Source organism: Prionailurus viverrinus, chromosome A3, assembly GCF_022837055.1.
Source record: "Prionailurus viverrinus isolate Anna chromosome A3, UM_Priviv_1.0, whole genome shotgun sequence".
Classification (NCBI taxonomy): domain Eukaryota; kingdom Metazoa; phylum Chordata; class Mammalia; order Carnivora; family Felidae; genus Prionailurus; species Prionailurus viverrinus.
Window position 1 is genome coordinate 52,508,683 of NC_062563.1, and position 17,245 is coordinate 52,525,927.

General features: G+C 37.1%; 1 protein-coding gene across 2 annotated transcripts in view; it reads right to left on the reverse strand.

Moving 5' to 3' along the window:
* Positions 1 to 7,396: 7,396 nt before the first annotated feature.
* The window catches only part of GCC2 (GRIP and coiled-coil domain containing 2), a 66,594-nt gene continuing 56,745 nt past the window's right edge, over positions 7,397 to 17,245 (reverse strand). For both annotated transcript variants that reach the window (XM_047852514.1, XM_047852513.1), the window contains exons 22-23: positions 14,478 to 14,679; positions 7,397 to 8,263 (exon numbers count right to left, since the gene is read on the reverse strand). In XM_047852514.1, coding sequence (XP_047708470.1) covers positions 8,193 to 8,263; positions 14,478 to 14,679 — 273 coding nt within the window. In that variant the 3' untranslated portion in view covers positions 7,397 to 8,192. The remainder of the gene's footprint in view (positions 8,264 to 14,477; positions 14,680 to 17,245) is intronic.

The window sequence follows — 17,245 nt, forward strand, 5'->3', positions numbered from 1 at the left end:
CCTCTTCCTATAAGGACGCCCATCCTATTGGATTAGGTTTCCACCTTTATACTTCATTTAAGCTTACCTCTTTACAGGCCTCATCTCCATATACAGTCACATTGTGGGGGAGGGCTTCCACATGTGGATTTGAGGGGGGCACAATTCAGTCTATAACTATGTGTGTTAGAGCAATATCTCTGGTATCTTTGGATTCCTGTTCATTATGTAAATGTAACATTTACTTGTTTTATTTTAAAGGATTATAAAAGAAAAACATGAATCCCTTGCTCTACTTTTCTGACCCAAGGCCCTCTCTCCAAAAGTACTACTTTTACCTCTTTCAACTTTTCTCTTGGTATTTACCTTCATGTTTCTAAATAATATATGGATTTGTTAAATCCATTTTTTATGATTTTTAGGTTTATTTTTATTAATTTTGAGAGCAGGAGAGGGGCAGAGAGAGAGAGAGAGAGAGAGACAGAATTGTAGGCTCCACAGTGTCAGGTCAGAGCCCAATGGGGGGCTTGAATTCACAAACCATGAGGTCATGACCGAGCTGATGTCAAGAGTCAGATGCTTAACTGACTGAACCACCTAGGTGTCCCATTTTTTATCTTTTTGATTTGCTTTTACATGAGGTGGGAATTTAGGAACTTTGTGTCTCCTCACTTCACCCATACCCATTCTTCCAATATAACATTCTAATATTTTGCAAATAGTGTTTTGACTTTATATTGTTATCCAGTGAGCCAAAAGTGTACTATGACTATATCTTCTTTGTCATTCACCTTTTAGTGTTTCCTAAAGTTAACATTGACTCCCCCCGCTTTCCTAGTCTCCTACTTACATTTCACTAATTCTCTAAGAACTTTCTACTCTTTATTCAATTTTTAGTAACTTAAACATTTAAAAAAGTTTTTAAAAATTGAAATATAACCAACAAACAGTGTTATATCAGTTTCAGGTGCATAATACAATGATTCAACAATTCTATACATTACTCAGTGCTCATCGTTGTAAGTGTACTCTTTATTCCCTATCACCTGTTTCAACCAATACCCCCTCCCACCTCCTCTCTGATAACTATCAGTTTGTTCTCTACATCTCTGTGGTTACTACAGCATTATTTACATTGGCCAAGATATGGAAGCAACCAAAGTGTTCATCCACAAATGAATAAAGGAGATGTGATACACACACACACATACACACACACACACACTGGAATATTCCTCAGGCATAAAAAAAAATGAGATCTTGCCATTTGCAACAACATGGATAGACCTAGAAGGTATTATGCTTGGTGAAATAAGCCAGAGGAAAAAAAATCCCATATGATTTCACTCATATGTGGAATTTAAAAACAAAAACAAATGAACGAACAAAGAAAAAACAGACAAATTAAAGGGCTCTTAAATTTTTAGTAACTTTTTGTTATGGAAAATTTCAAACACATACAAAAATGGTGAGAATACTACTATATATACTCCAGTTTCCATTATTAAGCTTCAAATCTCAACTCTTATTTCAAGGAATGTAAGGTTAGTTTAATATCCAAAAGCCAATCCATGTAATAATACGCCATATTAATAGAACAAAAGACAAACCCTCCTGATTATCTCAAAAGAGACTGAAAAACTATTTGACAAAACCCAATAGTCTTTCATGATCAATCACTCAACAAACTAGGAATAGAAATAAACTTTCTCAATCCGATACAAGGCATCTATGAAAGTCTCACAGCTGACATCCTACTTAATGGTGAAAGACTGCATGCTTTCCTCCGAACATCAGGACGATAGGGATGGCCTCTTTTGTCACTTCACTTTGACATTGTGCTAGAGTTTCTAGACAGGTGATTAGGCAGGAAAAAATAAATAAAGGCATCAAAATAGGAAATGAAGGGGTAAAACTATCTTTATTTGCGTATGACATGATCTATGGAATATAGTTACCTATATTCCTGTGGAATCCACATACAGATAGCTACTGGAACTAATAAAGAATTCAGTGTGGTTACAGGATAGATCAGCATACAGAAAATCAATTAGATTTCTATATATAAGCAATGAACAATCCAAAAATGAAATTAAGAAAACAATTCAATTTACAATAGCATCAAAAGGAATGAAGTATTTAGGTATAAATTTAACATTTAAATGCAAGACTTGTACACTGAAAACTACAAAATATTGTCAAAAGAAATTAAAGCAAATCCAAAGAAATGGAAAGATACCCTATGTTCATGGGTTGGAAGACTAAATATTGTTAAGAAGGCAATATTTTCCAAATTGATTTATAGACTCAACATAAACCCCATCAAAATCCCAATTTGTGTTTTTTCAGAACAGACAAGCTGATCCTAAAGTTCATATGGAAATGCAAAGGATCTGGAAGAGACAAAAAATCTTGAAAAGAAAGAGTAAAATTTTGAGGAAACACACTTCCCCCTTTCAATCTTACTAAAGAGCTGCAGTAATCAAGACTGTGTGGGACTGGTCTAGCTGCAGACATACAGGTCAAGGAACTAGAACTGAGAGTTAAGATATAAACCCTTACTTTTATGGCAAATGATTTTCAACAAAGTTGCCATGACAATTCAATAGGGAAAGGACCAAGTTTTCAATAAATAGTGCTGGGACAAGTGGATGACAACATGCAAAAAGAATGAAGTTGGACTCCTTCCTGTATCATATTAAAAAGATTAACTCAAAGCAAATCAGAGACCTAAATGTAAGAGCTAAAACCAGAACACTTTTTTAAGAAAACATAGGAATAAATCTTTGTAATTGTTGGATTAAGCAATGAAGTTTGGATCTGACATCAAAAGTAAAGGGGATAAGCAAAAAGTAGGTAAATTAAGACTTCATCAAAATGAAACTTTTGTGCTGCAAATGAGTCATTGAGAAAGTAAAAAGACAAACCACAGAATGGTGGGAAATATTTGCAAATCATATGTCTGATAAGAGATTTATGTCCAAATATATCACATAAAGTTGTATGTAAAGAACACTTACAATTAAATAATAAAAAGACAAATCATCCAATTTTTAAAATGGGCAAATAATTGAAACAGGACATTTTTCTGAAGAAGAAATACAAAGCACATGGAACACACTTTTTAAAAAAAATTTATTTATTTATTCTGAGAGAGAGAGAGAGAGAGAGAATGAAAATCCCAAGCAGGTTCTGCACTGTCAGCACAAAGCCCAATGCAGGGGTCTATCTCATGAACCTTAAGATCATGAACTAAGGCGAAATCAGGAGCTGGATGCATAACCGACTGAGCCACTTAGGTGCCCTGAAACACACTTTTAACATCATTAGTCATTAGGGAAATATAAATCAAACCACAGTGAGATATCACTTCATATCCACTAGGATGGCTATAATCAAAAAGACAGATACGTTTTGATGAAGATGTGGGGAAAATGAATCCATACCTTGGTGGGATTGTAAAGTGGAGTAGTCCTTTAGAAAAGTTTGGCAGTTCTACAAATAAACATACAGTTACTATATGATGCAAAAAGTTCCACTCCAAGGTATGTACATGTACCCAAGAGAACTGAAAACATATCCACACAAAATCTTGTATGCAAATTTTCATAGCAGCAATATGCTTAATAGCTAGAAGTTGGAAATACTCAAATGCCTACCAACTGATGAATATATAAAACATAACATGTCATAGAAGGGATTAGTTTTCAGCAGTAAAAGGGATGATGCATGCTACAATGCAGAGGACCTTGAAAACATTATGCCAAGTGAAAGAAGTCAGTCACAGATCACACACATGATTCTATTTATATGAAAAGCCTATCATAGGCAACTTGATAGGAAGTAGATTAGTGTTGTCAAGGACTGAAGTAGGCTAATGGAGGAGTGACTGCCAATGGGCAGGGAGTTCCTTTTAGGGGGTAATAAAAATTTCTAAACTCAGATTATGGGGATGATTTTGCAACCCTGTAACTGTACTAAAACCATTGAATTGTACACTTTCAACAAGGGAATTTTATGATATGTAAATTATATCTCAACAAATGTGTAAAAACCAAAACACAATGTATAAGTGATGTCAGAAAAAAAAAAAGATGTATGCTTATGGAGTGCATTGAATGAAAATGAGTAGATAAGAAAACAACTTTCAACTCATTGTCAATCCTCTTTCACTGCCTCCCTCACCCACACTTCTCCCATAATACTTTGGATCAAATATGATTTCAACTGTAAATACTTCATGTTTTAAAAGTAATTCTTTTAAAACACAGACTCATCATCAAAACTAAACAAATTAAACATATTTCCTTTAGGTGTTCCTAAAAAGCAAGAGGTGATTATTTTTTTTATTAAAAAATTTTTTTAATGTTTATTTTTGAGAAAGAGAGAGCACGAGCGGGGAAGGGGCAGAGAGAGAGGGAGACACAGAATTCAAAGCAGGCTCCAGGCTCTTAGCGGTGAGCAGAGCCGACACAGGGCTCAAACTCATGAACTGTGAGATCATGACCTGAGCCAAAGTCAGATGCTTAACCGAGTCATCCAGGTGCCCCAAGCAAGAGGTGATTATTACAGGCATGTGCAGGTAAATGTTACATTCACTTGTTGATTAATTAAATAACTTACTTATTAAGCACACTTTAGTGTTATGTGCCGTGCACTTAAGTAAGGACTGGGCACAAAAAGAAAAGTGAATTAGTAAACCTTTTTGCAGGCTGAGGAAGTAGGAAGATAACTTCCAAAAGGGGGAATTAACATTGGAGTGCCCACTCTGTGCTGGGGTGATTATGTCATTTAATAACTCACGATTGTGTAATTTGTTGTCTTCCTCTTGCAGATAAACAGATGGGTTGTCAGAACTGTCAAGAATGGGCCCTGAGCCAGTCAGTAGTAAAGCGGATATTCTGTCCAGATCTTAGTGTAGAGTTTCTCCTCTCGTCACTGCACTGTGTTCCAGACACCTGATAGTCACTCTCGAAGCACATGTAGAAGTTTGCTGAGGATGCAGGGACATGGTCTAGAATCCACTATACGTGTCTCAGGTATTAGAGCAGAATTGAAGTCTCCCAACATTCTCACCCCATATGTATTACCTCTGCTTGTCAGCTTAGCTTCTTTGTGCTTTCTAGGTGAGCTTTCCTTGCTCTTTCTGGGTCTCCCAGAGCTCCTGTCTTTGTCATAATTTGAGTTACACAGAAATGCGGACTTGACTCTGTAGTACCAAATCCACATCATTGAATCTAATCAATTTCGCCTGGGTTAGGGCTCTGTGCCTGGTTCAGTTGATTCTGGTTGGGCCTATGGTTGCCTCCTGGTGTGGTGGGGCAAAAGTTCCCAGTGAGAGGCAGGGGTGGAAAGGATTGTTGTCGTCTTCAAGTCTAGGCAGACATTTGGAGTGTTAACCACTATGGGTCTTTTTAAAAAAAATTTTTTTTTCAACGTTTATTTATTTTTGGGACAGAGAGAGATAGAGCATGAATGGGGGAGGGGCAGAGAGAGAGGGAGACACAGAATCGGAAACAGGCTCCAGGCTCTGAGCCATCAGTCCAGAGCCTGACGCGGGGCTCGAACTCACGGACCGCAAGATCGTGACCTGGCTGAAGTCGGACGCTTAACCGACTGCGCCACCCAGGCGCCCCTAACCACTATGGGTTCTAAGTGAGCTCACCTCAAAGGGAAGCTGGGGTGGTCATCTACATTATTGACACTGAAATCTTATTTCTTCACCATATTAATATTGAACAATATTCAGTGTTCTATTAATATGCACCTTGCTATTTTTTTTTTAAAGTAACAATTTGAAGGCCATGTAATCATATTTTGAATGCAGGAGGAAAAGATTTTTCTGCTATATATAACTTATGCATAAATAACCAAATCCTTTTTAACACTCATGGGTAAAAATTAGCTCAAAGACACCTGCAAAGTTGTATCAGGTTGTTTTACCTAGTGTATACTCATTTTGAAATAATAGCTGATTTTCAGATAACCAAATCAAAACAGAATAGTCTTAAACCAAATTGCAACCTACATTCCAACTTACTCATAGTACAAGTACTTTTTTTGTGTCACCAAATACCAAATTGTGTCTTTATTGGAAATTTCACATTCCTCAATACTATGTATTTCCAGTGACATCATTAGCTAACATGGGGCTTAAAAAGAACACAAAACACTGCATGCCTTTCCAAACCTTAGCTTTGCTAGTAAGCAATTCAATTACACTTCTGCCAAAGTTTGTTTAAAGGAATGTAATTGTGAAAGTTTGTTTAAAGGAATATAATTCTTGATCTTACACAGTTTGGAGCATAAGCAAATCTCACTGTATACAAGAGAGGCCTACATCACAGAGGAGGCTGGAACTTGAGAGGTGCCCAAAGTAAGGCTAAATGTGGCTCCCGGATCCAGCTGGAAGGTAGATGTCAGACATGGAAGGCATCATGGCTACACTTTATGCACCAAAATGTCAGTTCTCTCAAGCAAATGACATTCTAGGTCCCAACTGTCTGAAGAAAGCAGTGAAGGAATTTGCAATGCCAATTCATGGACTAAAAAACCCCAAAGAGACAGTGTCTAACAGAAAAAGAGTAGGCATAAAAATATAATATGCAGTTAAATATATTTAATAGAAATATTAAAATAATCATTACATTTCCTCTCATTGCTGAAGCCATGAAAGAATATCACTTTTGTAATCAAAGTAATAATTTATCATGCAAAAAGGTATTTTTGTTATTACATTCATAAGCAGAGACTGTATTTCAAAACAAGTTTATATAGACTTCAAAAAGGCCTAGACTTAAAGTGAAATTTATTTAAATACTAGTAGTTACATAGTATGCTGCTGGCATACACATCTTCACAGTTCATAAAGTAAAAAAGCTAAACTTTTAAAGTCAGCTCTGAAATGGATGCATTTTCATTAATACATTCACTAGTTAAGTCTGTTCTTCTAAAACAGGAGGAAAGACAGAAATAGGAGATATTCTTTGAGAACAAACTCAACATGTCAGCAGCAAATTTCAGTTAAATTAAATTGGAAACAAATGTTCTGAGTAACCAAAATATAAAGTCAGTTCACCAGCTGAGACTGAAAATTAGGGTATAAATTGGAAGGCTTAAGAGAACTTTACAGAGCATACTGTGTGGTGATTTTTCCGTCAAATAAATATTAAAAATGGAATTCTCAAATTTATGATTTAGGAACACAATTTTGATCTAGTCTATAAAATATACTCAGAGGAATCAAAGGCAGGTACCACCACCACCTAAAGTTATTCACAAGACCTGTGGAACCATGACCCCGGCCTCTAAGGTGTCTTCCTGAAGCTCCTTGTGATGGAGTTCATGGAATGGCATGTCTGCTGGGCCACGGGAAGCACCACTCTCATATTAGATACAATGCTAATGACAGAGTCAATGTGCTGATAAGTTTTTATTAGGGGAGATGGAAAGAATTCTCAAAACAGATTCATGGCTTAAAAGTGGATGAGTCCCCTCAAGAGCCTGGAGAGACATCATGAAATCACCCCGAGGTAATGAGCTTGGTCCCCTACGTTCATGTTCCGTGTCACACCAGCCAACGGTAGAGTCTCTAACAACATAATGAGTTTTGAGATAATATACTTTAGAGGAAAAAAAGGACAGTTCATTTTAAAGTAATTAAACTGTATTTTAGTTTCATAATTAACTGCACATATTTGCTTTATAATCTCTTAATAAACATGTCAACTTTACCAATAAAGTATTTTCCTTCATATTCTACTTAACAAGTTTTCTTTAACAATTTATAATAATAATCCATCTGCAAGTCTGATCTTGCAATAAACAGTCTTGTAACATTATTTTAAAAACCTAAATTCCAGTTGGTACTGTACCAAAATTTAACTTCAAAATTCACAGTACTGCCCAGAAACAGGCGGGTCCTGAGGTTCTACAGAAGAAGGGAGTGACTTCGTTCTTGGTGTTTTCATCTGGTAGCACACATGGGAGGTCACAGAGTCAAAGGGCTGTGGACTGGTATCAACACTTCAGGCTGCTGTACTTACTTCATACTTTTACTTCAAGCGGAGACTTTTAAAATACATCTGACATAGATATGTAGAAATATATGTAGATGTGAATATATACACACACTATTGGACAAAAGAATGACAGCAATGTGAAACTTTTTTGCCAAATGGATTCTATTTCGTAAATAATGTTTTCCTGTCAATCTATCGAAGTCCAGACCAACTATGCAGATAGGATGCCCAGCCAGAGGAACGGGAAGCATTTTCTTCCTCACCTTTGGAAAGTTAAAAAAGAAAAAAAAAAGGCATTAATCTTATCATACCATACTTTGACATTACAAGTATGTTCTTGAACTTTCAGTATTTGCTTTCTCCATTAGACAATTCCAAAAATAAACTCCCCAGCACAACTAAGTATTATTGACAATAAGGGGAATTTTTACATTCTTTTAAAACAGAAGCCTTACATAACTTAGAATCTAAACCCAATAGTTTTGTGGTAAACCTCAAAATGAAACCAAGACAAACAAAAAATCATTGTTTTTAATCATTTAAAAAAAATTTTTTTAACGTTTATTTATTTTTGAGACACAGAGAGACAGAGCATGAACAGGGGAGGCGCAGAGAGAGAGGGAGACACAGAATCTGAAACAGGCTCCAGGCTCTGAGCTGTCAGCACAGAGCCCGACGCGGGGCTTGAACTCACGGACCATGAGATCATGACCTGAGCCGAAGTCGGACGCTTAACCGACCAAGCCACCCAGGCGCCCTGTAATCATTTTAAAATCAAATACACTGAGGTATAATTTACTCATGGTAAAATTCATCCTTTTTAGGTATAACACCACCATCCCTACCTTTTTGCCTTTTCTAGAAAGTCATAAATTTAATTACATTGTGTATCTTTGGAGTTTGGTTCCTTTCACTTAGGAGGATGCATTTGAGAATTGTCCATGTTCCGTGTGTATCAGTAGTTCATTCCTTTTTACTGCTGAGTAGATTCCTCTGTGTGACTGTACCAGACTAGTTTGTTTTATTCATTTACCAGTGAAGGATATCTGAGCTGTTTCTATTTTTTTCCAATTTAAAATAAAACTGCTAAAAACGTTTGTGCATGCGTTTTTCATTTTAACATTTATTGAGAAATGATCTGAATACCATAAGATTCACCCTTTTAAAGTGTATCATTCAGTGGTTAGGTTTGTGCAGTTTGTTGTGTGAACAAAGGCTTTCATTTCTCTTGGATAAATACCGCTGAGTGGGATTGTTATTATACCGTAAGCATGTTTAACTTTATAAAAAATGCCAAACTTTTCCCAGGGGATTATATCATTTTGTATTGAGTGTTCCAGTTTCCTTTTATCTTTTTTATGATCAACACAAACAAATCCTATCTTAAAATTCAGAAAAATTCTGGGCTTCCAAGAAAATTTCAGACAAGGCCTCCTTTATTGTTGTCTTCTTACTATGACTTGAATATTAATATATATGATTTGCAAGTTTTACAACCTTAAAAAAAGTGAACCCCTCTTCTTATTACATGTCCTTTGCCACCTTCCCACTTCTCCCCAAAAGTGATGACTATTAAATTCAGTATACTCTCTCCCAGATGCTCTTCTGTGTTTTCAAGAATGTATAATGTATCACAAGTGGATCTCATGCAGAAAGGCATTTTCAAAATTTTAAATAGAGGAACTTTATTTTATTATTATTTAACCTTTTAAAAAATGTTTATTTTTGAGAGAGAGAGAGAGAGAGAGAGAGGAGGGGCAGAGAGAGACGGAGAGACAGAATCCCAAGCAGGCTCCACGCCATCAGCACAGATCCTGCCGTGGGACTAGAATCCCCAAACTGTGAGATCATGACCTGATCTGTGTCTCAGATCTGGCAGGACTCTGCCCCATGCAGACAATGTTCTGGGCAGCTTTTTTTTTTTTTTTTTTTTAAATGTTTATTTACTTTTGAGAGAGACAGAGACAGAATGCAAGTGGGTTAGGGGCAGAGAGAGAGGGAGACATAGATCCGAAGCAGGCTCCAGGCTCTGAGCTGTCAGCACAGAGCCTGACGCGGGGCTCGAACTCACGAGCCGTGAAATCATGACCTAAGCTGAAGCCGGCTGCTCAACCAAATGAGCCACCCAGGCACCCCTGGGGCAGCTGTTCTTCTCTGGTAAACAAAGACCACAGAAAGGCTGAGATAGGGTGTATTTGCTCCTGCACTGAGTAATTGCTCTCTTCTGATAAAATTCTACATCCTCTTCAAATCAGGCCCATACAGTGAGTATGTGAGTGTTCTCTTCCTGCCAGTCTGGAGATGATCAAAAAAGCTTCACGGTCTTCACCTTTTTTCCTATTGAATTGTTAACCTTTTTCTTTTTCTTTCTTTTTTTTTTTTCTTAATTGAGGTAAAATTGGTTCTTCTATTACTTTTAGGTATTTTTCCTCTTTACTTACTTCTATAAAGTATTAGATTTTGGCAACACTGTACAGTAAGGAACAATACACAGTTCTGCAAATTATAACCTAGTTGGGGAGTAAAGATGTAGAGAAGCAAACTTTGCTCTTACTTGAGCAGCCAAGTTGAGATTCTAGTCTTTCAAAGAGAAGCACGATATGACCAACAACCTGCTTACCTCAAGTTGTGGCTCAAGAAGAAGAGAAATCCGCAGCCTGTGAATGGTGCTGGGATCCAACATGAGGGAAGCAGGGGAGTTAACATTTGCACCACATGCAGAGCAACAACCTATGCTACTGAGCAGTATTTCTTCATGTTACTTGTTTGGGGACTAACGTAGCACTTTGTGTTGTTTTGCCTTATGTAGAGATGTGACAGGCAGCTTTGAGCAGCTAATGACACTTGCCCATGGGGCAAGTTGGGTCCTTATTGGGTGTTTATTACAAGGAGTTGGACATCACCTGTCAGAGGGAGAAAACCTACTTTATCCCCTAAGTTAATGTTTCTCAAATATTTGTGACCCAGATGCACAGAAAGGCAAACATCTGTCTGATACAGTCAGACAGAAACCAACATTCACACATATACCCAGGGAACTTCAAGAAACAATTCTTACCCTTATCAGATTCAAGATAGTCTGATGTTTGTCTCATTGTCTCAATTAAAAAAAATGTTTTGTATGCGATTCACCAAATTAATTTCAACATCCATTAGTGATTACCAACCTGAATAAAAAATATTGGTATAATCTCTACACAAAAACAGAGTATAAACCCTGCTTCAAAGGAGATGAAGGGGGCAAGAGGTACTTGTGCTCTTTGCTTTTATGGTCCCATTCCTTTCACTGTCAGGAAGAGCAGCCCTCAGACCCTCTCTTCTGGTACTCTGGACATCTGTAACGTGGTCTATTGTTTCCAAGTCTTGGTAAATGTCCTTGGTCTGGCTGGTGGGGCCCAGGACCGTTTTCCGTAGTGTGGTGACAGGTTTCCTGTGCATGGCATTCCATCTTGTATCTCTGACCTTCTACTTACCTTTTCCTTATACATGAAGTACATAGTTGAGCATTTCCAATGGAGGTGAATTCTTGAAGTTTCTATCAGAAAAGATCTTGAGAAATAGTTTCTCAAGGTTCACAGTTATTGTTTTTTTTTAATGTTTATTTTTGAGAGTGCACGTATGCGCAGGAGTAGGGGAAGGGCAGAGAGGTGAACAGAGGATTGGAAGCTGACTCTGCACTGACAGCAGACAGCCTGACGTGGGGCTTGAACTCATGAACTGCAACATCATGACCTGAGCTGAAGTTGGATGCTTAACTGACTGAGCCACCCAGCTGCCCCAAGGTTCACATTTATATCTTATAGCATGCGAAAGACAGTACTCCACCAATGTCACAGAAAAGTACACTTGTGAGCCTATCACTCCTTTAAAGGTAATGAGGTAATGGGTCTTCTTTTGAGACTTTTCTCTGTTCTTTTAGGGGGCATTTTCACTTTTATGTGAAGAGGTACACTTCCTTTTATTTATCCTACCTGAAATTGTATTGAGATTTTTCAAATGTGTGGAGGGATGTCCTTCAGCAGCTCTGAAAAATTTTTAGCCACTCTCTTCAATACCATCTCTACCTCATTCTTTCCTGTCCTCTCCTTCTAGAACTTCAATTATTAAATATATGTTAGATGTCTTCATTCTATCCTCTACATCTATTACTTTTCTGGGTTTTTTTTCCTCCATTGTGTTTCCATGCTGAATTCTGAATAATTCCTTCTGACCCATCTTCCAGTTTAATAATTCTCGCTTAAGCTGTATCTCTAGCTGCTGCCAGACTACAGCTGTTTTTAATTCAATTTTTATAAGTTTTCTTTTGTTTGTTCACATAGACAAGAGATAAGTGAATAATCTTTATAACGTATAGTAGTTTAGGGAATTTTTGTATACGTTTACGGGACTTAGCAAAAAAACCTGTATTAGAGTTCTGGGTTTCTAATGAGCTTCTTATATATACCCTGTGGGATGATCACTAACATCTGTGTTATCAGAACCCTTAAGTTAGTCTCTTTGAGATCTTTTAATCAACAGGCACTCAACTTACAGGAGCCACTTGAATGTAACACCTACATAACATTAAATATCTGGGCCTTAAAAAAGACTGTTAGATATGCTAAGTATTTTGAGATCATTTCATTGAAGTATGTTTTAATTTAAAAATACACATGTCATTCCTAAAGTCCTGGTTAATTTTACAATGAAAAAAATAGTTTTAACTTTGGTAGAATAAACAAAAAGTAATACATAAAAGCAAATTTATTATCAGGATAACTAAATTACAAAAAATGTACATTATGTATTCTTATTTTGGTTCTTGTGACAAAAATACAATTGTAGCTAAGGTAATGTGCCCTACAATTAGCAGAACTGAGGTTACTTGAGAATCTTCCTCCCTCATCATTACTCAGATATATTGTAAGACAACATTTTGAAAGAAACAATCAGCACTATGTATGAAGTATTTCTGCAAAACCAAAACCAACCAACCAACCAACCAAACAAACAAACAACAAACCCCGAATCATATCAGTCCTCTAGATCAGGGGTTCTCAAGGTATGGTCACCAGACCAGGTCCCCAGAGCATCAGTATCATCTGGGAACTTGTTAAAAATGCGAACTCTTGAATCTATTGAATCAGAAACTTGGTGGGGAGGGGGGTGTCCAGCAATCTGAGTTTTAATCATTGCACCAGATGATTCTGATACCTGCTCAATTTTGAGCACCACTCTCCAGCATTACCAGTTTAATCAGGACTTATAGGGAATAGAAGAACATGTTAAAGAGCACCAACATGAGGTAAACCAGTCAAAAGTGGGACAACTGGACATTCTGCGCTTACTGATACGATGTCTCAGAAATTATACAACATTACCTATGAGGTATTTTTTGTTTCCCACCCCACCCATTTACACCTGGATCTAATCAGAGATCTAACTTCCTATTTATAGGCAATAATGGAACAAGTTAAATGCTATCTCCAAGTGCCAAATTCAGAACTGAGCTTCTGTAGGACAAATGACCAGTTTCTTCAAATAATAATCAACATACTACAAAAAAGAACATGGAAATGCTATAGATAATAACAATAAGACAAAGCTTAAGGGACATCAACCAGATGCAGTGTGTGAGCCCTATTTGGGATGCTGTAGAAAGACATCTGTGATAATGGGAACACTGAGGGTGAACTTGGTGTAGACAGCAGAGGGGTCCAATACACAGCAAATATTTGCTGGGGAAATCATATGATGTGTGGAACTTGTTTTAAAATCTCTAGCTCTGCTCTTCCCCTGTCAAAAGAGTCTGACCATGAGTTGAAAACTGTTAAAGATGACTGAGAACTATAAGGGACATGACAGTATTCTGCCTGCATGCTTGAAAGGGTCAGTGATAAAAACATTTGAAACTATCAAAAATTAAACCATGATCCTTAAGACGCAGTCTTAAGTCAGGTAACTACAGCAGCTGTATGTGCATCATTTTAAAGGAGTTAATGAAATCACAGTATTAAATCTATTTGATAGAAAATCTAAACTCCAAACACAGGACAGCTTTAAAGCTGAATGTTCCTTAAGAAATGGACTGTTGGGTATGATATGGACCAAGTGTTGAGCCATATCATTGTTGCCTTGAGACTCTTTGGGGGAAAAGAGGTAAAGGTGGACATGAAGCAAGAAAGACTAAACCAATACAAGTTAAAAAAAAAAGTATCATATAAAATAAAACCACATTCTTTGATAGAATTCAATGCTAGAATTACAAGTCCACTATTCAAAAGATCTAACTAAACACTGTATTGTATTTTGATGCATCTTAAAATTACATAATGTTACCTTTTCAAATCTAGTCACAGGTTACACATATGATAGAATTCATATTTTAAGTCGTAGTGTCATGAAAAAGATTGTAAGAGCACACACAAAGTCTCATCCACAAGGCCAGCATTTAGTGTAAGTTATGAAACAGAAGTTCTAATACTTTCCTTCACGTACCTTGAGCAATTGCAGCAAGTTTTCCCTTTTCTTCAGGGCTGAGCTGCAGCATTGTATCTATAACAGGAAGCAGTCTTTCTTTCTCACTACCTGGTTTCAGGAAAATGAATTGGAGCAAGACATTCTTCAAGTACTCCAGGTTAGCTACAGACTTTTCTCGTTCCTGATTTCTTTCCAGTCTTCTTATTTCACTTTTGAGGAGCTGATGTTAAAGAAATTAGTTAAAAATGGTTTTAGGAGCTTTGGGTTAAAAATGGTGGACTGAACACATGCACTTTTCTTCCCTTCCTGCTGAAATGCCCCTCAAAAATGACTAAAAGAGAGTAGGAGAAAAGAAAAAAAGCAGATAGAAATATCAAGAAATTCCTAAAAGATGAGAAACAGAAAAAGTGGACAAGACTCAGTCCAGCAGCTTACCAACTACCACTGACAGGAGGACACAATGGATTCCACAAAAATACCAAGAAGCTCCTGCCTCAGAAGTACAGAGGAGCATGGAAATTGGGGCTGAAAATGGGGGACTGATATAAAGCCTACATAGGTTGGTACTATGGTGCTCCCTCCATCTCCTATTCTCTACAGAAAGTAAACCAGTGGGCTCAGGGCTGTGGAATAAGACATGCTGTGAAGAGGGCAAGCCAGAGTTTGAAAACAAGGGCCACAAACCCCTTCCCTGCCCTGCTCACAGACTGCAGGTAGTCACGGTGTCCACAGTGAAGTTATGTTTACATGATGCACAGCATTTCACCAAAACAAAAGCCAAGTCCATGATAGAGTAAATATAAGGAATATAAGACGATCTAAGATATTACAAAAAAAAAATGGGGCAAAGGGTGATAGAAAAGATGGTAAAATGTTAAAGTCTTTGGAGATTTGTGGGTTGAAACAGACAAAAATAGTTATACTTCATCATTTTATGTTAGTCCAGGAAAGTTAGCAAACTCGGTCCTAAAATCTACGGTCATTCTGAAAAGTGACAATAAGGTCCAAGAAATCATTCAGGAATGTAAATTTGTGGAAATATAACATTTGAATAGTCACTTAGACTCATTGGGCTAGTTAGCAATTTGTTATATGTGATAATGTTTGGAATATGTAGAAAATGTTATTTTATACAGATGCATATTACAATATTTAGAAGTGAATGTCATAGTATATACAATTTACTATGAATAATGTAATAACTCCGTATAAAACAGTTAACTGAACAAGGAGAGCTGAGGCTCTCCACCGAAGGACAGCCTATTTGGACAAGCATGTACAGGGCAGAAGCCATGTGCTCTCCAGACATACAAGAGCTGCAATGTTGCTCCCCACTTATCAGCTTCAATCATTTCTCTCATCAGTGATGTGAGGATTAAATGAGATGGTCTATGTAAAGCCAAGGGGCTGGCTCATGAGAATTGCACAATAAGTAATAGGACTATTTTTGGAGAAGTGACTTAGCAGTGAGCCTGGGTGCATTGTATAACCCTCAACTGCACCACGATCTATCTATTACCACGTGTTTCTAGTGTCGCTTTTATTTATTTATTTTAATTTCTTAAATTAAAAAAAATTTTTAATTTACATCCAAATTAGTTAGCATATAGTGCAACAATGATTTCAGGAGTAGATTCCTTAATGCCCCTTACCCATTTAGCCCATCCCCCCTCCCACAACCCCTCCAGTAACCCTTTGTTTGTTCTCTATATTTAAGAGTCTCTTATGTTTTGTCCCCTCCCTGTTTATGTTATTTTGCTTCCGTTCCCTTATGTTCACCTGTTCTGTGTCTTAAAGTCCTCATATGAATGAAGTCATATGGTATTTGTCTTTCTCTAATTTTGCTTAGCATAATATCCTTAGTTCCATCCACATACTTGTAAATGGCAAGATTTCATTCTTTTTGATTGCCGAGTGATACTCCATTGTCTATATATACCATATATATAGAAGTATACTATATATACTTCTTTATCCATTCATCCATCGATGGATATTTGGGCTCCTTCCATACTTTGGCTATTATTACTAGTGCTGCTATTAACATTGGGGTGCATGTGCCCCTTCAAAACAGCATATCTGTATCCCTTTGGATAAATACCTCATAGTGTAATTGCTGGATTGTACATAGTTCTATTTTTAATTTTTTGAGGAACTTCCATACTGTTTTCCAGAGTGGCTGCACCAGTTTGCATTCCCACCAGCAGTGCAAAAGAGAGCCTCTTTCTCTGCCTCCTCACCAACATCTATTGATGCCCGAGTTGTTAATGTTAGCCATTCTGACAGGTGTGATGTGGTATCTCATTGTGGTTTTGATTTGTATTTCCCTGATGATGAGTGATGTTGGGTATTTTTTAATGTGTTGGGTGGCCATATGGATGTCTTCCTTGGAGAAGTGTCTATTCGTGTCTTTTTCCCTTTTCTTCACTGGATTATTTGTTTTTTGGGTGTTGAGTTTGATAAGTTCTTTATAGATTTTGGATACTAACCCTTTATCTGATATGTCGTTTGCAAATATTTTCTCCCATTCCATCAGTTGCCTTTTAGTTTTGCTGCTTGTTTCCTTCGCTGTGCAGGAGCTTTTTATTTTGGTGAGGTCCCAACAGTGAATTTTTGCTTTTGTTTCCCTTGCCTCCAGAGATGTATTAAGAAGTTGCTGCGGCCAAGGTCAAAGAGGTTTTTGCTTGCTTTCTCCTCGAGGATTTTGATGGCTTCCTGTCTCACATTTAGGCCTTTCATCCATTTTGAGTTTATTTTTGTGTATGGTGTAAGAAAGTGGTCCAGGT